Raw genomic sequence first — 26757 nt, 5'->3', positions numbered from 1 at the left:
GAAAAATATGAAACTATACATTTGTGAGCCGTTTTCAAAGATTTAAATCTTCAGTAGGAACCACTGGCTTTAGGGCTGAGTGCCTCAGACAGGGCAGGGAAGTCAGACAGTATCGAGAGACGGACTAACATTGTTGGTCTTGATCTTCTCATGTGATTTTTTGAGAATAAGGAAAATATCGAATATTGCCAACCTTTTCCTTTAACTGCTACCTGTTACTTTTCTCCATGAACCTTAAATCTGACATGAGAAGCAACATTTGCGTTTAGAGCCAGTGTAAACCCGTCTGCCTGCCACGACTACTGTCCTTCAATCCACCTGTTAGCAAAGAAGTCACCTGAATTCAGTTAAAATTAGTTTCAAATTTCTTTTAATAAACAGAGCACATGGTCTTAGAATCAAGTACACACTAAAAAGGGTCAAAACAACTTGTCATATTTCATCAACTCTTTAGAAAGAACAATGCAGGCACTTAACCCAGCTTATGTTTAACAGGGAACAACAGTGGTGGAGGGGTTGTGTGCATGCAGTCATGCACACATGTTTATAAAAGTAAACAACATATAAATGGAGTTTTTTTCCCCTCAAAAGCATCTCTCTCATAACTGTAAATAATAAAATCAAAAGCACATTAGAACAGAAAAAACACCCACAACCAGTTTCCAGCACAGTGTGCAATGCTCGCAGCCTGGTATCCAACAGGAAGAAGATTTCCAACCCTGCTTGCAGCTCCGAGTTCGAAAACAACATTTACAGATCAGCAAATCAACAACATGAGTTTGGTTTCATGTCTCCCCGCATCTTTAAACTAAAAACATTCAAACAAAGACATCAACATCTGCTGGAGTTACAAAAGGAGCGGTGACATGAATGTACAGTGCAGGAAGCGAGGTGAGTAAAGCTGATGAGCAGAATGAAAATCAGCTCCTCAACGCTTCAGTCCGCAGCCGCGAGTCATTTTATCAATGCTGCTTTAAGTCGTCTTATCTTGTACTTTGACCAGAAACATTTAAAGAAAACATTAAATGTTTTATTGTAAGCACTCAGCTCAGATTCTCTGGTGGTTTGCACAGCAAAAAGTGCACAATGTCAAGTAATTTATCAAAGTCATATGTACCATGTCACTGCTTTGGTAAATTTCATGTTTTTGCTTCAGTTGAAAGATTTACAATCTTCTATGAATTTAGTAAAATTTTTGAATTTGTGTTGATAATTCAGAAACGTTGACATTTTGTAATGTTTTCACTTGCATGTAAAACCCACATACTGTAATAGTTACTGTATCTGCAGATGAGGCAAGGCAATGGTTGGACTATAGATGTTAAGTCACTAATAGCTCAATTTGCATGTCTTCTCTTTGTTTGGTAAATTTTATTAAATAATTCACTGCTCCAGATTACTGCTGGAGATATAAAGACTGTGTAAATCTTTTATCATCAACTACCTAAAAGGTTTTCAGTCCTGATATCAAAACGAAGAATAAACCAACTGTCTTTGGGTTGAAAGTTGTAGCCTTAATGAGTGAAGTCCCCTTCACAATTAAATCTGTCTTCATCATTATGAATGGGACTTTGTCTAATACCAGAATTTGCTTTTGGTGATGAAGGGTTGATGGCTTGTTTTGTGACACCACTTTGATTTGAATGACACTGCTGTTGGGTGAAACAGCACTTAAACTTTGCTGATTCTCATGGTTTAATGTTTAGCTTACAAACTAAATGCATCTTAGTGCACGGGCCAGACCAGAAAGTGGCAACATGAAATTATACGCATGTCCTTGCAAAATAGGCGGTGCTGGAAGCTTGGTGAGGTATTAAGTAATTTTGGGGCTAGTTGACAAGCTAACTGGTAACTCGCTAGCTTTTAACATGCTGGCGCTAGGCAGCCAAAATAGCCCGCTAAGCTAGCTGGCTTGCTACCAGGAAGCTACCTACCAGTTAGCACAATCACTGACTGCGCAATATCCAGAGTGCATTCAAAAGACATTTGTACCATCCACTCACAAAGGTCACACCTGTCAAAGTTCACAAAAGTTTAACTCTGTGCAGAAGCTCCACGCAGATTTACTTCACCTCCACAAGTGAATCCACTGATCACTTGCGATTACACTGAAATTAACCTATTTTGGTATATTCAGAGGTAATTTCACTGTTATATATGCTTGTGTGACCAGGCCCTTAGGTTTGGAAAATCCTATGACCTCATGGCTTATGAATATTTTTTACATTTATTAATTGCCTTCAAAAAGAGCACGATGTCTTGAACAAGTTTGTTCCTTATTTTTTTTAATTCTTACATTTTAGAGATTCAAGGACTTCATCTGACAACAACAGTAAATTTCTTGGTCAATAAGATGAAAACAATGTGCACACATCCCCAGAAACCTCAGTGAATCTGGACATTGGAGCTCTAAAGCGCTAAAACAACGTTTGAAAGGATGATCTTTTCTACTGGAGATGAGAGAGAAGAGACAGTAAAAGTTCTCCAGTCAAAATTCTGGATTAAAGAGTTTATAATATTAAGCGGGATTGTCTTAAAAATAAACCGAGACGCTGCATTAGTCAGTCACAGACAACTGACACTTCCAGTTTTTAACAGCCTGTAACATCTGAGCTGCTGCTGTAGAAAAACCACAAGACTGCAAACTTTGGTTTGTCTGTTTCTTACATGAATCATGAAACCCGCCCATTATTGTGCGATGAGCAGGGTTCATGGGTCTTGCACTACGGAAACATGTCAACACTTCACTGTAGAATATCTAAGATTTTTTTTTTTTTTTGCATGAGAACATGGTTTTTGTTTGCCAGCAGCGATACTTTGTAAATAATATCCGGGAAGACAAAAGTGAAGGAAAAAAACAGCAGAGGAAGAAGGTCCTATTCCACATGTGCACACACATAGAAAAACATGGTCCCAGGAAGTTTTGTAGAAGGATCATTTGGCCAGTCAGGTAGTTTTCTAAGTACAGTCTCAGCACATGTCCTTTAGAGATTGTCAATCGACATCATCACGTTCGTCATCGTCAAATCAAGGTCATCTTTAGGTCAGAATTCTCAGTGGCGCGACTGTTCAGCTCCTCCCCACCACCGCTACCAACAAAGCCCAGCCGGGTGATTTCGCCTCTCCGTTTCCACTGTGACTCATTCTCCTCCGTCACTTTGAAGACTGCACCGTCTCCTGCAGCGACAGGCGGGACCGTGCCGAAGGGAGGGGTATCATCACGGACTGGACGCCACTCAGCCTCCACGGAAGCAGGCCCAGGAAGTTGTCCTGGTGGTGCGTATCCAGTGTGAGGCTGAGGGCCCGATGGGGCGGTGCTGGAGGAGGATTGTGGGTGGTGTATTTCCTCGAAGGGGTAGTAGAAGGTGGAGGAGGATGTTGGGGAGGGAGAAGAGTGGTCACTGCGCTCCTGCAGAGAGAGAAGGAAGGGAGAGAGGAAGTGGGAGGCAGAAGAGAAAGATGGTTGTGAATGATGGATGGACAGATGGATGGATGACTCAATGGATGGGTGATGGATGGATAAGGAGTGCAGTGTGAGGAGAAAAAGTAAAAGGGGGAAAGTCTGTCAGATTCCTTCTCTTCGTTCAGACAGGAGCATCTAATTAAGCTGCAGGTTAAAAAATTTGGAATCACCAGTAAACTCATTTGAGGTAAAGTTTGACATTTTGGGAAATGCTACGATTCACTTTCAGGCGTAGAAAGAGACGAGAAGATTTCAGATTTTAGGTCTGGAGAAACTAGAGTATCAAACAGGGTAAGCTGTGTAGCAGTTATCATTAGCATCCAACCCTTATTTAACGGCAATCATTAAAAAAACAAAACAATTAGCTTTTGTCACTGATGACTTTCCGATTAAGTTGTGTTTGCTGGTGATAAAAGAAACATTTACCTAATAAATTTTGACACGTGATTTGATTGACATTTACTCTTGATGTAAAAAGAAAACAAAGCAATTGCATATCAGGTTTTATGGGTTGAAATTAAGTTCAGCAAACATTTTGTTTTAGTAGGGTAAGTAAAGATAGCAGCCAGAGCCAGCTCACAGCAACAACATGACACAGAAGTATATGCTACATGTCCATCTGGAGCTGCTCAGTAGGACCTCCGATGTGGCTGCCAAACAGTGTTAGCTCACCTAAAGCCTCTATCAATTAGCAGAAGAAATGATTTGCAGTGCTAGCATCTGCAGCATCTGTTTAGCACTGCTAGCTATAAAGAGGATCCTGGTGGTCATAGGGGCTAACACATAGGTGCTAGTAGTGTAACATTACATTTTTAAAAGCATTAAATACGTTTCAACTATGGTTACAGGAAATACACCCACACTTCAGTCAGTACTCACAATGAAGAAGGAGCAACACTGTTAACTGACTATCTGTAAGCTAGTTAAAGTAGCCCAGTTAGCATTTACTAGCAAAAGCGTTACACCTTATCTATGGTTGGATTAGCCAAGCAGTATCAACTAAATTGTGTTTTTGTTGCAAAGTGGGATGAGTCACTGGTTCTGGAAGTATTTTTCCACACTGTCAGCTCTTTTTGTGATTTCCTTAATGTTCTTCAACATAAAAACACAGGAGAGAATTTAACAATACTATATGTTTAGGGTGTGGAATTTAACATGACCAGTTTATTTGTGTTCCTTTCCGTTGCTCCTGCGATGTTAACATTGAGATAACATCTTGAAAGATTGGCTAATCTTTTTATCGTCCGGTAGCCTTTTTGGTCTGTTTGTGTTCTACTAGTGTTTATTTTTTCCCTGTATTGTTTTGTCATTGTGAAGTTGAAAATTGTAACTCAAGTATTTTTTTAAAAACCCAATAATACAGGGTTATGTTATGGCCATAAGTTTTAACTTTATTTCCCTCACAGTTTGGTATGGTGGACGGCTCTAAATACTACAAGAAGCCAGCGAGAGGTGTGAATCAGAGCTACAGCAAACATCTCTTAATTGCAATCACAAACAAAAAACCACACCTTAGTCGCTGAATTCCAAAACTGAGCCAGAATCTGAAAATGAACAGACTGAAACTGCTGAATGCTTTATCAGATTTCTACAAAGTGTAATCTGGAGCTTCAGCTCAACATTGTCTGACAGAAATTGAAACTCTGTGATTGGATGTTTCTTAAAGAAATGCACTTTGGGAGTCGTTGTTGGCTTGTACCTTTGACTTTTTATCAAAGAACCGGGTATTTTGTAACAGTTGTTTATCTTTTGTACTGATGATTCAAGATGGACTTTCATGTCCGTCCAAGCCTTGAAGTGCTCCAGCCTAACATTGTCTATACAGAAAATGACCCAGACTTTTACTTCCAGAACTCTGGACACCCAAAACAACTGCTCCCACTTTGTAAACATATTGCACAATAACAGTAAAGATCATAAATATAATATGGACTATTGAACTGGCCTGAAAGGTGCGATTTGCTGCTGTTGTTTTTAACAAACTTGCCCATTATTCCAGTTATGATAACATGTTATCTGCCAGCTTCATTGCTGAGATATGGGGTTACACAATATCTGTCCAAAGGAAATGCTGTGAATTGTGACTGTAACACAAGGGTTCATGCAGTTACAAGCAACACGTACGAACAAGTGATGCTGCAGTTGCCAAGGAGCAGGTCAGGATCGAATAGCAGTTGCTAAGGAAGCGGAGAGGCAGTGGGGCTTGGTGATTGGACGATGAGCAGCGGTGGGAGGGGCAGGAAGTAGGCAGCAGGGCTCATTTGGGGAAGGTTAGTACATCAATGTCACACCTCACTCTCTGAAAAGCAGACACACACACACACACACACACCCACACACACACACACACACACACACACAGAAGAAAAACAGAAAGACAACATGACAGAGGGTTAGCAGGAAAAAAGAAAAAGCTCATGATGAATTTGGTTTTCCGAAGTCCTGCTGGGAGTCAGGAACGCTGTAAATGTTATTAAGACGTGAATAATGACACACAACATGAAGAAAACAGCTGAGACACGGAACATAAAAAGTTCAGAGATGACTGGTCATGTTATGAGAATGAAAGGGAAAGTACAGTTTGACCCAACTGATATGTGGATGGATGGATGGCCCTCTCTTTTGCTGCCCACATGTCAACGTAACGTGTGTAAAAATATCAAGAATGAAAACAAAAATGATGAGAAGCTGGAATGTCAACAGACCATTGTGTTCATTTAAATCAATGTGATTAATAAGAAGACGATGATGCCTGGGTGGGACGAGTTATGATGGAGGATGAGGATGCTGCCAAGAAACAGCATTCAGGCATGAAATGATCATCTGCCTACCAGCTTTGGTCAAATACCCGGACTCGGGTCAAAGGTCAATTACCAGGCCTAATTCATGCAGCACTAACATACTGTTAGATGTTTGTTTTATAGTTCCTGAACCAATTTAGGACTCACTTTCCACCTGCATCAAACTGCGTTGTACATTTATATACTGTATATACATATACATAAAGAGATTTCAGTTTGTAAGAGACAATTTGGATACAAGACGCTTGTTAATTTAGGTGGAAACTACGGAGTCCTAAACATTCAGGTTTTGTCCATGTTGAGGACTCTGATGTATCTCAAATACCTGCTGTTACCACAGACTCCAGCTATGAGGTGGCGAGACTATTCAAACCATACAGCTAGCTGTAGCTTTAGCATGGATGAACACTACAGGGTTCACTCCAGTTGGACACAGAACCAGAGAACTCCTGTAGTGTGCAGGGTAAATGCTCGGTAAGGGGAGGCTGGTGGCTGGGGTGAATGGGGGGGTTTGGGGAAAGGGCATGGGGTCACATACGTGCTGCATTCACCGCTGCAGAATGGCGTATACCTCTGTATACAAGGGCTGGACAGCCTTCTGGCCTGACGGATCTGAAAACAACAGTTTACAACACAGCTCAGTTACAGTAACGTGAAGAGCTCCTTTCCAAAATACCACACATCCATCCACAGAGGCCTTCCTGCCCTGAAGAGAATCCAAAGAGGAAGTGTTGTCATACCATCCCATTAAAACAACTTTTTTTACCTGTTAACATTCCTATGCAACTATTTTTCATTAACTCAAGTTTTGCATTAACTTGTGTTTTTGGAGGGAAATGTAATATTGCCCAGATTATTATTTTTTTCAATAAAGCAGACAGAACATTCATATTATACATGTCTGCAAAATGTTGCCTGGAAATGCTGTTTCATTGGCTGTTCCTATATTATGCAATGGCCACAGAGAATGTGCTCCGCTGATTGGCTGCATTATTTTCAGATAACTGTACGGCTCTGATGAAATGGTCTAGTCTACAGCTTCTCCTGTTTGTGTCTGTTAGAATAGTACTAAAAATTAAGAAGCCTTTATTGACATCATGATTATTAACAAGACCAAAACATATTCATTGAAATTTGTTAACAAGTTCTTAAGATATCCTGCTAACAGACAAACAAACTACCTTGGTGGAGTTAATCAACTTTTCTGGCCGGCATTACACTTCCATCCAAATTGTTTCAGTATTGCAGACCGGTTGCCACTGTTTTACAGTAGCTTATTGAAGCTTTTTAATTTTGTTACTTTTTCACTTGTTACTTTGCTCCTTCTAGTGGTTTTGTTGTGTGGTTTTGAAAGGAAACTTTTCAAACAGAGAGAAGAGACTGAGGGAGAGTACGAACTAAGAAAGATAGGGAGGAAAATCAGCTGTGTGTGTATGTGTGTGGCATGGTGTGTAAGGTGTGTTGAAGCAGACAGTTTGTGCAAAAGAAAACAAACACTTCAGGACGTGAAACACATTTCAACCATCATCATAATAATCATCATCACCATCATCAGGTTGTGAAACTCCTAAAAAAAAGGATACAAATGATAAAACATGGACTGACTCTGTACAATATGTGAGGTACAATGTACATTATATTGAAATAACAGACTGACCATAACACTTACAATCACCGAATGACTGATTATTGTTATATTTCTGAATATGGGATACAAATGAGGTGAGATTGAAGTTGAGTATTTACATATTTAAAAGACTGTTTTTCTCTGAATAAATGAAAATAATCGAATTAAAATGTTCCATGTTTTTTCGGCAAGATGTTTGTCTGCTGTCGAAACTTTTTCTGCCACAGGATGGAGCCACTTCACCTGATTAGACATGAACAACATGGAGCGCCTTCTTGATGTAGAGCTTAATGTGACTTTGAGGACCAATTGGAGTGGAAATTTCAACAAAATCATAAAACAAAATAAATTTTTTATCTTAACATTATCTTTTTATTATGGCTGTCAGGGATGTACAGTATGTGCATGTGTGTTGCTATTTGCTCTTTTTATACGTTCTTGTGCATACGTTCTGTTGCTAATATAAATAAAGTTACTGAAAAAAATATTTAAAATGCTCATGTTCTAAATAAGACAAAAATTTGGAAATTTCTGTATTGAGTTCAAGGTTTTACTCTGGGTTTCTAAATCTGTTAATTCAGGTTCGATGCCGTTCAAAGTTTTTCAATTTCAATACCAAAATTGATAAGTGTCTGTAAAACAACAAAATCGTCTTTTTCCTTTTTTTTTCTACTAAAATTTTTACCAAATATACTTTAAGTCCTTGGGAAACTATGGGTATTTAGGCATTGATTTCCTTTTTAACAACATTTGTACAACATGCGTCTGACAGGATACCTACTGTGTTAGCTGAGCGTCCCGGGCCGCGCTGAGCCACGATCGCCCCTGAGATGGCCTTAATCCAGCTGTGCATGTCCTCTGGACTGTCAGCCTGACAGAGAGAGAGAGAGAGAGAATGTTAATGTATAATTTTGCTTTGTTTTATTGTTTTTCAATGCTACATCGGAGCTAGGATGCTAAAGAAGTAATTTGTAAATAAATAAAGTAGTATTGCTACTGCAGTGCTCATAATATGGTGACTTTGTAAGTTAAAACATTCATATAAAGTGCTTATAAGGAAGGAGTAAAACAACAGAAAAAAATTAGTTTAGAGATGAAAAGAAATGATAAAAACTTAAGAGAAAAAAATGAGGTGAAAGTAATGCCAACAGCTCTGTGAGGCTGAATACTAACATCACAATGACAATGCTAACATGCTGATGTTCAGCATGTGTAATGCTTACCATGTTCACCATATTAGTGTAGCGTATTAGCATGCTAACATTTGCCAATGAGCACTAAACACAAAGTACAGCTAAGGAATCACCAAAGTGAAAAAAAAATCTTCCTAAGGGGACATAAATGTGTGCAATCCATGCAATAGCTATCGAGACATTTCACTCAAAACCAAATGTCAACCTGCTGGTGGCGCTGGAGGAAAAGTTAGGAGATCACCAAAGAGATTTGACATCCATCCATCCAAGGCTGTTTTAAGTGAACCTCAAAACTCCAACATGAAAAATCTAAGTAAGCAGTGTCTTTTCCCGCAATCCTCTTCATGTGTGTTACCTGTATGTAGAAGGTTCTGGAGCTGGTGACCATTTCGAACAGGTTGTCCCTCATCATCAGCTCACTGCAGGACACAGAGCAGGGACAAAGCAGCAGCAATATTTAATGACCTGCGATGTGATGGCCTGAATCGACCCAAAAGCCTGGACAGCAGCTGATATTCACCTGCTAACAAGAAAGCTCACTGACCTCTGTTTGCACTCGTGAACTTTGTGAATCTCCTTCAGCGGGATGACTCTCAGCGCCTCCCTCTCCTGCAAGGAAGAAAAGAGGAAACAGTAACACATACACCTCACAACAGCTAAAACATGCATCACCACAGGTATGGTTCCTTAAAACCTGCATGACTTATCTAATCGTTTGGGTACTTTTTTCCTGATGTGATTTTGATCTTGTCTGGATCAACATGAAATCTTCTGTAAAATATTTTGTCCCTGTGTCACTTTCTCCTGCACTAATTACCCGCACAAACAGATATAATAAAGAGATAGATACCTCTATGTAAACTGTGAAGGAAACTTTCCAACCGTTCGCAAATTTCTATCGTCTCACAGTACATATCATCATCTCGTCCAACCCAAAGCAGCAGTGGTAAAAGAGCGAATGACGGTGTACTTGTTATTAGCGTTCCTAGCCTGGTAACTCACAAGCCTAGCTTACCAACCCGCAGCTTTGATAACTGGCTCAACATTGGCATTCCTCTGCTGGTTACTGACTCAACATAACTGACAATTACAGGCTATTTAAATAACTTTTATATGTGCGTGGTATACTGCATTTGATTTTCCTGTCTCATTTCAGACGTGGCATGCGATTTTTACAGTAACGCTCTGTTGTGTCTGCAGCTGTTAAGAGGGTTTTAGCTGAAATTACTCTTGTGATAAGTGATATCAGGGTGTTTCCTAATACATCCAGGCTATATACAGTATGTTTTCATTCAACATTAAAGTGTCATTCATGATCAGTCATGACCAATCATGACCTCGTAGTTTTGATTGGCTGGCAGCTGTAGAACAAAGACGTGGCAGTGACCTCACTAGCTAGCTAGCTTTCCACACACGTCAGGATATGTTGAACTAGCGTATACTTTGAATGACCCAGACTTATAGAGGAGTGCTATTCTGGGCACCAAGCATTCCAGTAAAATTCCCATTGACTTTTTGCATAGAAAATGTTAGGTAAGGGACAGCTGAAATGCTTTAGGTCTTAGGTAGACTCTACTGGTTGAATCAGCAGTACAAAAAATGTGCAACTGTGTTAGAAAATATTTGGTTCATTGATAAAAAAAGTCAAAGCTACAGGCTTATGGACATAAATACGAAAGGAGAGAAGTCAACTACGTCTCAAGGAGAAGCTAAAGATTACACTTTAGATGCACTTTATAAAACATTCAGCAGTTTGAATCAGCTCGCTTTCAGATTCTGGGTCAGTGTTGGATGAATTCAGCAGATATGCTGTGGTGTTTTCACTCATGGTTATCGTATTGTTACGAGTGATCCACTATACCAACCTGACAGAAAAAACATGGTTTCTCAGAAACAAGTTAAATAACAACATTTGATCAGAACATAAACTATATATATATGTTAAATTATCCAAGACACTTTTGTGATTCTATGTTGAGGAACATTGGGGAGATCTTTAAAAGAAAAGTTTCGAATGTGGATTTACAGTGAGAACAAATACCTCTGAAACCAGCAGCAGCTCACACTCTGTTTCTCTGTTTCTCTCGCTCTCTGTCTCCTTTCCACATTTAGTTTTGTCTCTGACAGTGACTTATAATGTTTTTGATTCAAGACTTTTTCAACAGTTGCACTCATCACGCCACTCTACATGTGTGACTGTTTAACACCTACAATGGAAAATTTAAAGGCATGAACACAGCCAGTATGCATGCACACACACACACACACACACACACACACACACTGGGTGTGTCCATTTATGTGCATAGACAGGCTGTGGTTAGGACTTGCTAATCCGGCCACACGTGGATCATATGAGAAGGTATGCAGGACACATACCGCTGCGTGTAGAGACGCAAAACTTACTGAGGGCAAAACAAGCCTGCCTGCACACACACACACACACACACACACACACACACAAAGAGAAGCTTGGGTGTTCTACTGCTTTCTATTCAATTTTCCATTCAATTTACTTTATGGTTACAGGAGGTAAACATTTGTACAGTGTTACTGTTGTAATAAGTTCTAATAAGCTGTGTGTGTGTGTGTGTGTGTGTGTGTGTGTGTGCTCATGATTAAGTGTAATTTAAGCCAACAGTCAGTGTGCTTACATGCACTAACCTGGTTACAGCCAGGTCTCTGCTGTAACATGATTGTTTTTATAGGATCAGTTCACTCAGATAACTAAAAAAGATATTTTCTCACCAGGTCAGATTTGTAGTAGCTGAGAGCGTTTTCATCCAGCATGAAGTATCTCCTCTTCCAATTCTTCATCTGAGGAAGAGAAGCAAAGCTATTAATACCAGTGTAATTGTCAGATTAGCCCTCCAATGTAAGTTTAATTTTGTTGAAACAGACAAAAACACATTAGCTGTTCACAGTAAATATCTTTGGTCTTTTTCACTGTTGGTCAGAAAAAACATCACATTGGACTCTGGTAACTTGTGATGGGCATTTGAAAATATTTTTTGACATTTTTAAGACTAAATTATGGATTAAGTAAACAAGAAAATGTAAGTCCTGGTAGTGTGCCCTAGAGGCTGCAATGTCAACTGCACCCCACAAATTTAAAGGACAAAACAAGCAACATCCCAATGATTTAGTTATTTCTTTAGTCAAATTTAATAAAAGTTTGTCTTGAGGGTGGCGCTAGAGAAAAGGTCATGGGGTCATTAAAATCAAAAGGGTTCATCCTCTGAGGAGCAGGAATGTACTCAGCACATTTCATGAAAACTGGGTTATAAGACTTTCTTATTTCTTGTGTACAAGTTGACAGTTTAGCCTAACGATGGGGCTAGAGGAAAGGTCAAGTCATCACTACTAACATTAGGAATAATCCTCTGCATTCTGCACCAGCTGTAGACGGCAACTGCTGCATCATTCAGGCAAGTAAATAATGAACTGCAGTAGTCTAGGTGAGTGGAAATGAAGGTGTGAATAAGTTGTTCGACTATGTTTTTAGAGAGCGTCAGTTTAACTTTGGCAACACTTCTGATTTGTAAATAGTAAGATGAACGAGACTCTTAATGTGCTGATTGAATTTGAGGTATTGATCAAAAACAAGTCCTACATTCCCGGCTGAAGGTTTTAAGTTAGTTGTCAAATGTCCAAGGTGGGTGTGATACTATTTGAAATATGATCAGGACCAATAACCAGAACTTAGTCTTATCTTTGGGAACTGTGTGTGTGTGTGTGTGTGTGTGTGTGTGTGTGTGTGTGTGTGTACTCTTACCAAAGCTCCCTGTTTGACACAGTATCCGGCCTTGATGATGGCCTGGTCCTGCACTCCTCTGGACAGGAAGTATGGCAGTTGATTCTGACCCCGCTTCAAACCCCCACGCTCCGCTCCGTTCTGCCCCTCCCCCTGCTCCTAAAACACACAAATATAATGTATATAAAAGGGCTGGGGCACAGACTGTATATAAAGAGTGACCTGAAACCCCCTTTTTATAGCATCAAATAACTAATTAAAACCAAACTTATCAGAAAAACGAACACTTAATTAATCGATAAAAAAATAATCGTTAAGTACAGCCCTAATATGGAACATTGTCCCACAATATTCACAAAACAAAACATTTGATATGGCAAACATGTTAGCAAAGAGTCCCTTATTTACACATCCAGCAAATACAGAGCAACATTAGCATCCATGTGGACCGTGTTTCTGTGCACCTGATGAATCTAAGTCCAATATTCACTCTACTTTTAGGTCTATTTGGTTTCCACCAACTACTGAGGAAAATATGTGGCTCTTAAGCTGCTGAATGCTCCACAATGTTCACCAGCTAGTCGCTAACTTTGTCTATCTGCTGTTTGGTGCTGGGCAGGTAGAGTAAAACTGCTGCCTGCTGCAGCCAAAAAACGATGATGAGAGCAGTGAGACGAAACAAAGACAGTAAAATTGCGAGCCCCCTCAGTTTAGTCAATTGTATCTTCAAATTAAATTGTCAAAAGGATCAAAATCAATGCAGCAGAACCAGATATTGTATTTCTTACTTTATGAATTCTTCTTCCTTGTCAAAACCTAGCACCTACATTACCCACAATGCAACTCAACTGCTGACAGTTTGGTTGGGAGATTCGGGTGTGTTAAGCTAGTAGCGGCTAATGTAGCCTGGAGCCTCTAGCCTGCAGTAGAGGTGAGCAGCGGGCTACAGACGTCTGGTAAACTCACTTCTCTCTAACTCCACACCAACAGGTTTCTTTCATTTTCAAACTTGTAGTCACACAGCTCCCTCTGGAGACACTAAAGGCTTTATACTACTTCTATATTTTACTACTACAGTACTAACACCTATGTAGTACATAGGTAGTAGTACTTCCCAAGACCTGTAAACAGACTTTGACATGTAAAATCGGTGGAGTTCCCCTTTAATAATTTAATTATTTTCCCCGCTGACTCTTAATGGGCTCCACAGTAGTTCTGTGTTTTCAGTTTCCCAGCCGTCAGCCGCTGAGTGTAGGTGTTTTTTCACTGAACATTTTTAAAAGTCTTCCAGTCATAAAATTCAAACCAGCCGTCACTCGTCTGTGTTGATGCGAGTTGGGTCACGTGTCTGTGGCTGCATACCATCACAGACAGGACCAGACCTGCCGAACTGCTGCCGCTAACAGCTGCTAATACAACACACATGACAGTGTGTGTGCGTTACCTGTGTAGTGGTGATGATAGGGACTCCTCCTATGATCTCAGTCTTGTAGGAGACCTGTTTCATGGCTCCAAGTACTTCCTGGGGAGTCTCTGCGTGGGCGGTGTGGCCCTCGCCCAGCTTCGGCACCTAAAAACACAAGAGTTTAACAACAGTCCTGTCTGTCAAGCGTACGGTTAACACCCACAGGTTTTTAAGAGTTTAAGGTTTAAACTAGTTTATCTTTTTTCCCTATCTCTTCAAGGATGTTTAAACTTGTCTTTTGTCTCCAAACGGCACCCACATCAGCATATCTTTAGCTTTTTTTAAGGTTGTGTTCAACAATGGAGCTCTGTGGCACAGAGGAATAAGATATATCAGGCTTTGGACACACACACAATACTTAGAATATACGCTGGAATACGTTGTTGGTTTTGGTCTTTTAATGGAATTTGTTGACAGTAAGAAAAATATAAAATATCACCAACTTATCCTTTAAAAACACATCAGTGACACCAACCACACAGTTAACATGGAACACACACTGTAGTTTATTGTGACTCAGTCACACACACACCGTCCTGCTGCTCCAAATACTCACTAGAGCACCAAACGTGGATTAATCCGCTGCTGAAAGTAGTCCCCAACAAATGCACTATTTCCTCCTGTTTGAGTAACGTTTGCTAAAAACTACATTACTGAGCCTTTTAAAACACTGAAACAATATATTTGTGAGAATGGATGAACTACCCACATGACAGCTGTGTTTCCCTATTGATGAACACTGAAGTTATCAGTAAAAGAAAACCTTTAAATGTGATTTATTGTATGACATGATTTAATAGGACCAGAGAATCCAGCCACTCCTCCACTGGCCACAGAGCACTGCAGCTGCAGGTGGATATGAAAGCCTGGTTTCCCTGTTGTCTTTCCCTTCACACTCTGTTAAGCCTGAACTGAACTTCGATCTCTCTGGCCTGATGGGTCATTTTCCATCTGCTGTAGCCTGAGGCAGAGCGGCGTACAACAATGGGAGAAACAGGGTCACCTATTGATCCATCGGTGTGTGTGTGTGTGTGGGTGTGTGTGTGGGTGAGGCTCACAGTAATCTTAGTAGCGTTGTTGAGAACACTGATCCATTCCACCAAATCCTGCTGGTCGTTGGCCTGCAGATAAAACTTCCTCATTCCCGCATTTATAACTACAGAGAGAGAAAGACAAAGAGAGAAATGTAATTATTGGCTGTTCTCTTCTTCTTACTTTGAAACACAAGAGGAAGAAGGAGAATTCCCTGAGCTTCATGCAAATCATGATCTAAAAATATCAATTTGTTTCTGGTTTCTCAGAGGCAGAGGATGCGTGTGTGTATGTGTATGTTAACATCCCATCCAGATGCATATACACACACACACACACACATGCAGAGGTCAGGTCATGGCTATTGCACAGTTTCCTCCTATTGAGTGACAAAAAGCTACTGTTGGCCACCAGAGGAACAACAACAAGCAGGAAGGGACAAAAGAGAGGAAATAAATCTAACGGGAGAGGAAAACAGGGAGGGAGAGAGGGGAAAAAGGACAAGGAAGGAGTGGGAATGAGGGAGAAAGGGTAGAGGAGAGGAGGGACGACGGGACGAAGGGAATAAAAGAAAATTGGAAAGAAAAGCAGTCTACTGCATGGCCAAAAGTAAGTGGACACCTAAACATTGCAACCATATGTGGACACGGACATTAATCTGCTGCTCCACTCTTCTGGTTTCAGACTTTCCACCAGATGTTGGAAACTGGCTGCAGGGATTTGCTCCCATTCAGCCACAAGAGCATCAGTGAGGCCTGGCCTCGGCCTTCCAGTTCATCCCAAAGGGTGTTGGATGGGGTTGAGGTCAGGGCTCTGTGCAGGCCAGTCAAGTTCTTCTGCACCAAACTGGGAAAACCATTTTTTTTATGGACATGGCTTTGTGCACGGGGGTATTGTCATGTTGTAACAGGAAAGGGACAAACACAAACTGTTGCCACAAAGCTGGAAGCTCACTATTGTCTCAAATACCACTGTATATTGTAGCCTTAAGATTTCCCTTCATTCGAACTAAGGGTCCTATCCAAAAGTACACAAAAGTATGTGACCAGAGGAATAATGTAGGTACAGAGGAAGGGAGCAGAGGGGGGCTGTAGAGAGAGAAAAAGAGGGAGGAAAGAAAGAAAGATAGGGAGAAGAAAATAAAGATGAACTTACCAAAGCAGAACTCTGCCTTTGGTCTGAGTTTGGTGGCATCACTGACCTGAACGAGAGAGAGTAAAGTGTTAATGTCCCAGAGGGGACATTAGTTCACATTTTCTTTTGCATATTTTCTGGAAATTCAGTAAAAATGTGTGCTACATTTGAATGGAAACCTGACTATTGCCACTTATCACCAAAACCATTTAGAGACAGCAGTGAGAAGAAGAAGAAGAAGAAGACAGAAACCAGGGGACACCCTGCTGCATCCACAGCTGGTAACAGGCCGAACCAGGCCAAAATGCTAATGTCAGTCTCAGAATCAGAATCTGCTTTATTGGCCAAGTATGTGTCCACAAACAAGGAATATGACTAAATTTTTTCATTCTACCACATCCTAACATGTTCACAATGGCAATGCTAACATGCTGATGCTAAGCATGTGTAATCTTCACCATGATCACCGTCTTAGTTTAGCATCTTTAGCACTGAACAGAAAGTAAAACTGAAGCTGTTGGGAATGGCATTTGTTTTGCAGGTATTTGGTGATAGATCAAAGTAATAGACATATTTAAATTTTGTGTGTGTGTTTGAGAGAGAAAGGGGACTAACCTTGGAGATGTAGGTGAGTTTGAGAGATCCCACGTTCTCTGCACCTTTAGGCAGATTCTGAACAAAGAAACAAAATTATAACCATTAGCTTCAGGATTGGGTTTGTTACTTATTCCCCCCAAAAATGCTTGTAAACACTAGGGCTGGGTGATATGGTGGAAATCAATATCACAAAATCATGTAGTAAAAGTTCAAGGCAATGAACAGTGTTCCACTGTTATGCATTACATCAGACAAAGATCTAAATACATACAAAACATGAACTTCAGTAACTTTTTCTGTTACTTTATAATTGGATTTTGCTCAGAATCATTCATTTGGACAACAGAAAAACGTTAATACGATATATTCATAGAGTCCTAAGAGCTGAATGCAGCGTCATAGTTACAAACATACAAACATTTCCTGACAGTGTAAAACCCAAATCCAAAGCCTAAAACGGATCAGCTGATCACCAACCAGGACAACTATCATACAACTTTCAAGACTAATCCTGCAATAAAAACATAATCAATTGAACAGCCATGGGACTCTATAAAAGCCAGCTGATCTGATTTTATGTATGGGATTAAATAAAAGCAGTCTAAACCTTTTGTTATTATTGTGTTTTTAAATAGATTTATGACAGCTGTGGTTCCCAACATCGGGGTTGGGACCCTCGGAGGAGTTGCAAGATATATCTGAGAGATCATGAGATGATTAACAGGAAAGGGAAGCACAGATTTCTGCTACGCAAAATTATGTGTTTTATTCAGGCTTGCCTCTTTTGTGCATTATAAAATATTTAATTAAATATTTGGTTTAAATGGTCAAAACCGTAGACGTATAATCTGTGATGAGGGGTCACAAGATAGAAAGGTTGGGAAACAGGTCTAAAGGCCGTTTCAGAGGCTTCTTCGCTCTCATAAGAAGACCAACCTGGAGAGGAAATGTCAACATTTAAGATTGGTGTGAAGATGATTTAAGATAATATTAAAACCTGCAGCGAATATTAGTTATCAGCAGCCTCAATCAAAAATGTGTGCCCTGGCAGCAGATGCATCACCCTGACCTGCTTTCTGTCTGAAGCTGGAGTGTTTGAGGAATTCCCCAACTGTGGGAAATGTAGATACTATTACTACTAACCTTTTCAATTTCTGTTCTGGTTCCTGTTTCTCTGCTTGGTTTGACAGATGATCTGTCAGAAGTGTTTGGGCTATTCAACTGTGAAAAGCATTGTCTCCTTTTACAGCTTCAACCAACTGCACTAAAATCTGTGTTTAGTGCAGATCTGTCCTATAAACTCATGACTTCCTCTTTAGATCTTTTTTCTCCAAACTGTTAAAGGCTATCCTACCTTTGTTAAAGCCTTTTATAAATCATATCGCTAACACTCTGGTTACATATCTTCTGCCTTACTACTGTATTTTGGTTTATTCTTTTTACTGTAAAGAGCATTGAGACCTGTGTGACTATGCACTATAAATAAAATTGTCTTAAATTAGTTTACAGAGATGAGGACAGACAGAAGTTCAGTTCATCTCAGTTCCCTTTAAAAATCAACTCAATCAGACGCGCTTTAGTTAACTTCAAGTTTTGTTAAAGCATAAGGCTGGCAATATCCAATACTTTTCAACAAGTCCCACAAAAAGACCAAATCCAACAATGAATTAATTCTACTAAAAGGTATTGTGTGTGTATCTAAAGCCTGATATATCTTATACACAGTTATCTGCATATCTATATATCTGTTCTGTAGAGCTCCATTGTTGTCCAGAAACTATTAAAACACATCAGTGAGCCGCTCTGTTGCCCTGGGTGACGTGTTCCTTCATCACCATGAACACACACACTGTAGTTTATTCTGACTCCCACACACACCGTCCTGCTGCCCCAAACACTCACTACAGCACCACATGTGGATTCATCCGCCGCTGGAAATAGTCCCCAACAGATGCACTGTTTCCTCCTGTTTGAGCAACATTTGTTAAAAACTAGTGTCCAGCTGTTTTGGAAAATTACTGAGCTTTTTATAAAAAACTATACATTTGCGACCATTGTGTGAGATTTGCATCTTCAGTAGGAAACAATGGGCTTGGCGCTGAGTGCCACAGACATTTGAGAGTCAGCAGCTAAAATGCAACTTTATAATAATAATTAATACAGTGCATGTTTGCCAGTTTGTCTTGTACATTTGATTTTCTGATATCAGAGCTCACAAATGAAACTATCAGTTGTCAGATGTCGGGAGAGTTCATGAAAGCACCACCAAAGACACTTCTGAAAGCTGTCCCCGCTCCTAACTGGATTACCAATAACAACTTGACTTTACCGGAAAAAAAAAATAAAGGCAACTAAATGTGATGGATTATCTCCCAGAAGCAAGTTTAAAGTCCCTGCAAGTTGACTTTCATAGTGAACTGAAATGAACTGTTGAATAAAATAACAGTTGCCTGGAATGAAGGAAATCGATCTAATGTACTGTAACTGAGGATATGCAGCAAATATGGATTTTTTTTTCAAAATAAAGCGTCAAGTTACTTTTCTTTCCTTAAGTACACATAAATAGATAAATGCACCTGCAAAAGAATCAAAATCATGGTACCAGAGCTGGTACCAAAATAACTTCAAATTACACCAAAGACTACTTAAGCACACACAGACGCACACAGACTATTTATACACGCAGTAGTATGCTCAGATGGTTTAGATGTTTTCAGTTGTGACTAATCAAAGACGTATTTCTACAGATGTCAGAGACATGGGAGTAGTTCTCAGCTATGTGTACATATTTATCTGCACACACATTCTCTCTCACACACACACACACACACACACACACACACACACACACACACACACACACACACACACACACAGTCTCACCTGTGGGTTGTCCATGTACCACAGCAGGCTGCCCTGCTGAGTGTCCAGGATGAAGTATCGGCGCAGGAACCGGCCGCTGCTCTCATTCTCCTCGATGTCCAGAAAGCCGCAGATGCGATTTTGTCGGTCCACGTAAGGCATCGCAACCCCGACCAGCTCAGCCCGCCCTGGGGCATCACAGGAACACTGCCAGGAGCCGGAACAGGTCAACATTTAGTGTTACCACGGGTTAAAGGTGCTATGCTTAGAATTTTAAAGCCGCAGTGAGGTTGCCCGTTTGTAATAAAATTAGCTTAATGCACAGTGCTGTCAGAAAATATTATAACGGTGACACATCTTGTTCTGTTGGCGCTGTATTCCAGCACACTGGATTTGAAATGAAACAATGACTAGTTGTTGGGAATGTTAAAGGAAAAGGACATTTGCTTTCTTTATGGGAGTCAGATGAGAAGATTGATATTGATTGCTTGTGTGTTAAGTACAGAGTTGAAGTCAGGACATAGTTAGCCTAGCTTAGCATAAAGACTGGAGGCAGGGGGAAACACTAACCTGGCTCTTGTTGTATCTCCTGTAAAAATGACAATTTGTCGTTTTAGGTGGAGTTACGTGCTCGAACTATTTCATGGCAAACAGCCACGCACAGTAACTGTGTGCCGCTTCCTGTAGTCTTGTTGTCACAGTGAGGTTGCCAGGTTTGGTACCTTTGTGCCTGTGCAGAGATCAAATTCTATGCTTATCAGCCTGTCCTGTAGCAGGAGACGCTGCACAGAAGTGCTGGACGGATGGATACACTGTTGTTCAACAAACTTAACTCCCCCTAAAATCACAAAGTGCTGTTTTTACATTTCTGTTCATTAAAGAAACAAGACACATCACATAAACAAGACAGCTTTAGAGTTGTTGGTAGGTGCATTTTTCCACTTTTGTCAGATCCATGCTAGCTGTTTTCCCCTGCTTACAGTCTTTATGCTAAGCTAGGCTAACCATATCCCTCACACACAGAAATTGATATAGATATTCTCATCTCTCTGTCAGAAAGAAAGCAAAGGTGCGTCCCCCAGCTGCTGAACTACTCTTTTAACACAAACATTAATAAAGTCATATATTTGCAGTCAGTGACCATCTGGAGTCTCTGACATCATCAGCAGACGCTCGGTTTCTTCCCTGGTGATGCTCTGCCAGGCTTGTACTGCAGCCATTTTCATATCTTGCTTGTTTCGGGGGCTTTTTGCTTTCACTCTGGTTTTCAGCTGAAACACATGGTCAGTTTGATTGAGGTCTTGTGACTGACTTGGCCAAGTCAAGAAACATCCACTGATTGTCCCGAAAACAACTCCCTGATTGCCTTGCCTGTGCGATGAAGACCATTGTCCTAAATCTGGGCCACTCTGTATAGAAAGGGCTCTACCTTTCCTACACTTTTCACCTCATATGGACATAAACAACTTCAAATTAATGCTCAGATTGAAGTCATCACTTTAATCTCATAGCTATTTCATTTCAAATCCACTCATTGAATTACAGTGTCACAACAATGAAACATCATTAATAATATTTTCAGGCTGCTCTGTATCTATAAGGTTTGAATAACATGCGAGTGAGTAACTGTCCAGCTGCTGAGATTCACGCCTTTCAAAACCTTCAGTTCCCTCTCAGACAAAACGTGTTGCTACTAGCAGGTGACCAGCTACACCGCCTACAAACAATTAAAAAACTTGGATGAGGATTTGAAGGTAGCCTCTCTTTTTTTCTTCAACTCTCAGTTCAACTCCTTTTGTTTTAATTGCACCTTGTTGCACAAGAGGAATTTCAAAAAGCAGGAAAACCCAACCTGAAAAGCCACAGTGTACAGCAGTCAGCAGGGAGTGTTATGAGCCCTATCTGTGTGTGTGTGTGTGTGTGTGTGTGTGTGTGTGTGTGTGTGTGTGTGTGTGTGTGTGTTTGTTGTGACACACACAAAGGGGGAAAAAATGGATTTCCAAGCGACAACAAATAGGGAAACTGTCAGTCAAACATGCTGCGTGACTGCATGTGTGTGTTGCTGTCTTCGTTGTTCGCAGGCTGCAGTGACGTAATGCATAGTTCAACATCACATCAACACTAAATGCTTGTGGTTTAACACTCACACACACTCACACACACAGCCTGAGGTTAAAGACTCAGTTGGTTGGTTGTGTCCAGACTTTCAGTGGGTGTCTTCACGCTGCTGACAGCAGGGGAGTGATGGGTATCAAACCTCTATTCTTTTTTCTGGTACCAACCGAAACACGTCTGTAGCATCGAGCATTGAAAACGTTCAAGTACTGAAAGCTGGCATTGAACGTTTGGTCAGATTTTTGATCTTGTTTACTTATTAATCAGATATTACTTAATCAATTTGGATTGGGTTCCGCCAGCTATTCGTAAATCCATAACTAGGTTTGTGTGTAAAGTTCTTTGTAACTACTAGCTAGTTTCAAACTAGTAATTTACTAAATTGGGTTTCCCCATTAAAACCTGAAGGAATAGTTTGACATTTTGGGAAATGTCCTTAATCGTGTTCTTTCCCAGAGTTAGATGAGAAGATTTACACCTCTCTCATGTCTGTATGCTAAAGCCACAGCCAGCAGCCGGTTAGCTAATTTTAGGAAACTGCTAGCTTGGCTCTGTGCATCGGTAACAAAATCTGCCTACCGGCACCTCTAAAGCTCACTAATTAACACGTTATATCTTGTTTGTTAAATCCGTACAAAAAATTTTACAGGGAGGTTAGTTAGACTCCAGGAAGTCACTGCTCCCAGCCAAGAAACAGTCCGGCACATAACGCCATAAACCACAAATTGTTTTCTTTTGGACTTCAGTTTTTGTACAGATTAAACAAATGAGTTATAACGCGTTAATTAGCAAAAGAGCTTATTTCCAAAAATGACTATGTCTTTAAGAAATGTCTTGGCAAGAATGACCTTAGTAATGTATAAGCTGGTTGCCAGAAAACATGTGTAGCGTTACCCAATCAAACGCAATCAGTACTGGAAACATCACATCACATCATCACAAGCTGTAACAAAATCAAAAAATAAGCGGGCAGAGTCAAACTTGTGTGTCGTTTGTCAACTGAGGTATGACTTCACATATGCATACATGGATAAATATGTGTGTTTCAGAGTGAGAGGGAAGTATCTGATTACACAATCCCATTCGGTCATTTACAACATTACTGGCATAGCGTTTTGTAATCTAAAGTATATTGTGTTATTTTGTGAAATGCAATTGAATCTTTGTTTAATGTTCTAGGAAAACAGTTCAATTCTGTGATGATATTTCAATAAAACTCGTCATAGCTCGAGAGTTGAGCCAGCAGAATACATCTCTTACGCTATAACTGTGTTAAGACAGAAGGCGAAAATCTGCTTCGCTTTCTGTCTCAAAACAGTTTGCATCATTATTAAACAGTGTCAGGTCAGATATGTCGACCATATTCCAATTTAAGTGTTAAGTGCAACACACATCAGCATGTACACAAGTAAGTCTAAGTCCAGGAGCCAGAATGTGCCGACAAAATTACTTCTTTTTTGGAGAGTTGACGCACGTCGACGGCAGAAACCCATGATTATAAACATCAAGAAGCCATTAGTGTGAGAGTTTAGATGGCCGTGATTGTTTTGACATGCATCGTGCACCTCCGGTGTGTGTTGCCTTTGATACGCCTAACGGGGTCATACTGTATATTAGAAAGCTTGTATTGTCAGCTCGTTCATTCCCCTGTGCAACAACAGCTACACTTGGCAATAAATTTAGTGATGTGTAAATCTCCACTCCGGTAATACGTCTGTTATAATTAGGCCGAGTCTGAACGTACAGTTGGTGCAACCGGCTCCAGATATTTACTGATTGAAATCATAATTTTGTCAATATTAAACCATTTTCTTTCAGGCAAACATTTAACATTTGAGAAGTTTGGCTTCTTTTGTTGAATCAAAAAAGAAAAACATGTTTATATTCATCAAAGTAGGTAAAGGTAAAAAAAAAAAAAAAGAAGTATGATTTTGGTATCTGAACCGAACCTAGGTATTGCATCGGCACAAGTACTGAAAAATTTGAAATGATACCCAGCCCTACTCTCCTGTGATTCTGGATATTATGAGAAACCTTTATTATGAGTCTTGTGTTGGTGGTGGCAACAAATGATGGCACTCAACATCTAATTCTGACTCAGGTGTGTGTAGTGCCACATGCAGTCTGGCTGAACAGCCATGGGTTCTGTCAAGGTACGAATGTGCAGCCAGCAATACTACGAGCCAATCAGAGCCGTGGCTGATGAGAAATGATACGTTTGTTAATGGCCGCTCAAACAGAGACAACTAGCTGGGTACGGTACTTGCAAGAGGACCTGCATAGCAAAAGAAACACGGAGGCATCCAGTAGTACTCAGGTACTGGCCTTGATGTGTGTACACTCGTTACACATGAAAAAGAAATTTAACAAAAGGGAGAAAAGGGAGATCTGGATGGAACCGCCATGTTTTAAAATGCCATTGTTGTGACTTCTGCATCTGTTTCCCTCGTTGGCTTGGCTCTCATTGGCTGTTCACTCCCACACACTGCAGGACACATGGTGATTGTATCAAACATGGAGGCCTGGTTACTACGTAAGTATTACAAAAAGAAAAAAATCACAAAATTGCACATTTTATTGATTGATTTCACTTTTCAGTTCGATCTTCTGTTTATTCTACACATTGTGGCCTGAGTGTTTCTTGACACTGCCAGATAATTCTGGTGGACAATACTTAATCCTTTACATTTTAATTGTTTTTTACTTATAAACTTACACAACTCATTTTAAAATATTTAGACTAAAAAATGATCTGAATCTGCCTTAAAACCCCCAGTTTGTGCAATATACAGCAACAGTCGGGGAACACGCCTCTAAACGTGGGGAAGAACAGTCCTCCTATAGCAGACGGTCATTTACAGGTGGGTGTCAAGGACTGGGAAGCCAATGAGTTTTAGTCCGCCCCCCCATAAGCCTGCTTTCTCTTACGATCCAAAACTACACTGACTCTACACGTGATTTTAGAGGACTATACGTTTATTATAGGAAAACTTGAAAATGTCATGCAGCTACTGAAACAAAATGACGCGACAGGGAAAATATACAGTCACATCAGTATGAACTCACTATGTGTGACAGTAGTAGTAACAACTATTTTCATTATTGATTAATCAGCAGGGTATTTTCTTGATTAAGTGATTAATCGTTTAGTCTATAAAATGTCAAAAGGTTGTAAAAAAAACCTAAAGATAGGCTATTGGTTAAAAAAAATGACTGAAGCAATTAATCCATTATCAAAATAATTGCATACTGATGTTCTTTCAATCACTAATCTATTAGTCGTTTCAGCTAAGAGACACACTTTTAAAGTCTATTATATAATATAAACAGCATATTCAGTGAACCAAACATGTTACAACTCACAGGCACACTGTTCATCTCTGTGGGGACATCAGGAGATTTAAAGCACGAAACTCACCACTGAGGAGCACAGACACACAACAGAGATACTGCTATAGGAAAACCCATAACACACCCATACACTTCCCTCCATATTAATCATTCTGCAATTATATCTCACTGGACTACAGTAATTTTAGCGTGTAATTACACTGCTGTAACTCCACCACTGACGCAGTTAGCTTTCATTCAGATATCATCAACCCATACAGCTATACATATACAGGAATAATATTCGCTGTGGTTATTAAATAAGTCCATTTAAACAGTCATCAGTGCACAATTCCTCCCTGTGGAGATCAAACTATGTTGTCACAGGCCTAAACACATTGACCGATCTCCTCTCCCGCCCCCATTAGCAGTCTGTTCGACACTTTATACTTATGAATTATTATTTTTGGGAGGGTATTTGGCTGTGTACAGCGCAGTCTGACCGTGTGGCGGCTGTAAAAGCGGCGGATTGTGGGTTTACTTACACAGATCGGCTCAGTCCGAGTCCGGTGTGGCAGCTGTCAGGCTCCAGCGTCAAGTTACACGCACAGAAAAGTTAAACGACTTCCGGTTTCAGCTTTGAAAATAAAAGTGTTTGTCGAAAACGGCGTTACTTCCGTGCGGACTTCAAAGTAAAATACCTTATCGCCCAAGGGCTGTAAACATGTCAACATGTGTAGATTTGAAAAATAGATTTTTAACTGCTACATCAGCAGAGCGTTAAGTAGATGAGGAGAACGATACTACCTTTAAAGATGAGCTACAGCCAGCAGCCGGTTAGCTTACTTTAGCACCAGGACTTCAAGCAGAGGGTAACAGCTAGCCTGGCTCTGCCAAATGGTAACAAAATCTGCCTACCAGTACCTCTAAAGCTCACTAATTAACACGTTTTATCTCGTTTTTTAATCCGTACAAAAACCGAAGCGTAAAAATTACAATTTGCCTTTTTACGTTGTGGACAATTTCTTAGCGCAGAACAGTTGCCAGGCAACCGGTGGAGACAGGAAGTTAGCCTAATGGTTGCTGGCAAGGAATCGTCTGGCACATAACCATCTATACAATCGCAAATTCTCATTTTATTATTTTTTTTTGTGCGGATTAAGCAAACGAGATAAAAAAACGTGTTCATTTGTGGCTAGCTGTTCCCCTGGGGAACTGTAGGTGATGTTTCCCCCACCGCTTTTACTTTGAAGGCAGAAAACATGTCCTCACAGTCTTATTGCTGAAAACTTGATTCAGATTTCCAACCAATCCACTGCAGAGTTCAACCCCCTCTTTGCAAAGGATGATGGTAAATGCAGTCTCCCAAAAACAATATAGAGTC

At 40.2% G+C, this 26757-nt stretch overlaps 1 protein-coding gene across 9 annotated transcripts; it reads right to left on the bottom strand.

Moving 5' to 3' along the window:
- Positions 1–353: 353 nt before the first annotated feature.
- plekha1b (pleckstrin homology domain containing, family A (phosphoinositide binding specific) member 1b) lies at positions 354–26400 on the bottom strand. Of its 9 annotated transcripts, none has more exons than XR_006375964.1 (15): positions 25919–26400; positions 25407–25463; positions 19950–20135; positions 17085–17141; positions 16491–16536; positions 15362–15459; positions 14283–14408; positions 12860–12997; positions 11833–11901; positions 9629–9693; positions 9440–9503; positions 8673–8762; positions 6803–6876; positions 5588–5762; positions 3271–3409 (listed from the first exon to the last, which is right to left on the bottom strand). XR_006375964.1 is itself a non-coding variant. In XM_044178608.1 (14 exons), the coding sequence occupies exons 2-14, from the start codon at positions 25419–25421 to the stop codon at positions 3154–3156; spliced, it is 1284 nt and encodes a 427-aa protein (XP_044034543.1). In that variant the 5' UTR covers positions 25422–25463; positions 25919–26395; the 3' UTR covers positions 2765–3153. The 9 variants fall into 9 exon arrangements, 6 of the variants coding, with proteins under 6 accessions (XP_044034542.1, XP_044034546.1, XP_044034545.1 ...); XR_006375965.1 differs by having other exon boundaries at positions 6836–6876; positions 25919–26399; XM_044178608.1 differs by lacking the exon at positions 5588–5762 and having other exon boundaries at positions 2765–3409; positions 25919–26395.
- Positions 26401–26757: the final 357 nt, after the last annotated feature.

This window comes from Siniperca chuatsi, linkage group LG20 (assembly GCF_020085105.1).
Source record: "Siniperca chuatsi isolate FFG_IHB_CAS linkage group LG20, ASM2008510v1, whole genome shotgun sequence".
In the NCBI taxonomy this organism is placed as follows: domain Eukaryota; kingdom Metazoa; phylum Chordata; class Actinopteri; order Centrarchiformes; family Sinipercidae; genus Siniperca; species Siniperca chuatsi.
The sequence above is the reverse complement of the archived record's forward strand: the minus strand, read 5'-3'. Positions and strand labels throughout refer to the sequence as shown.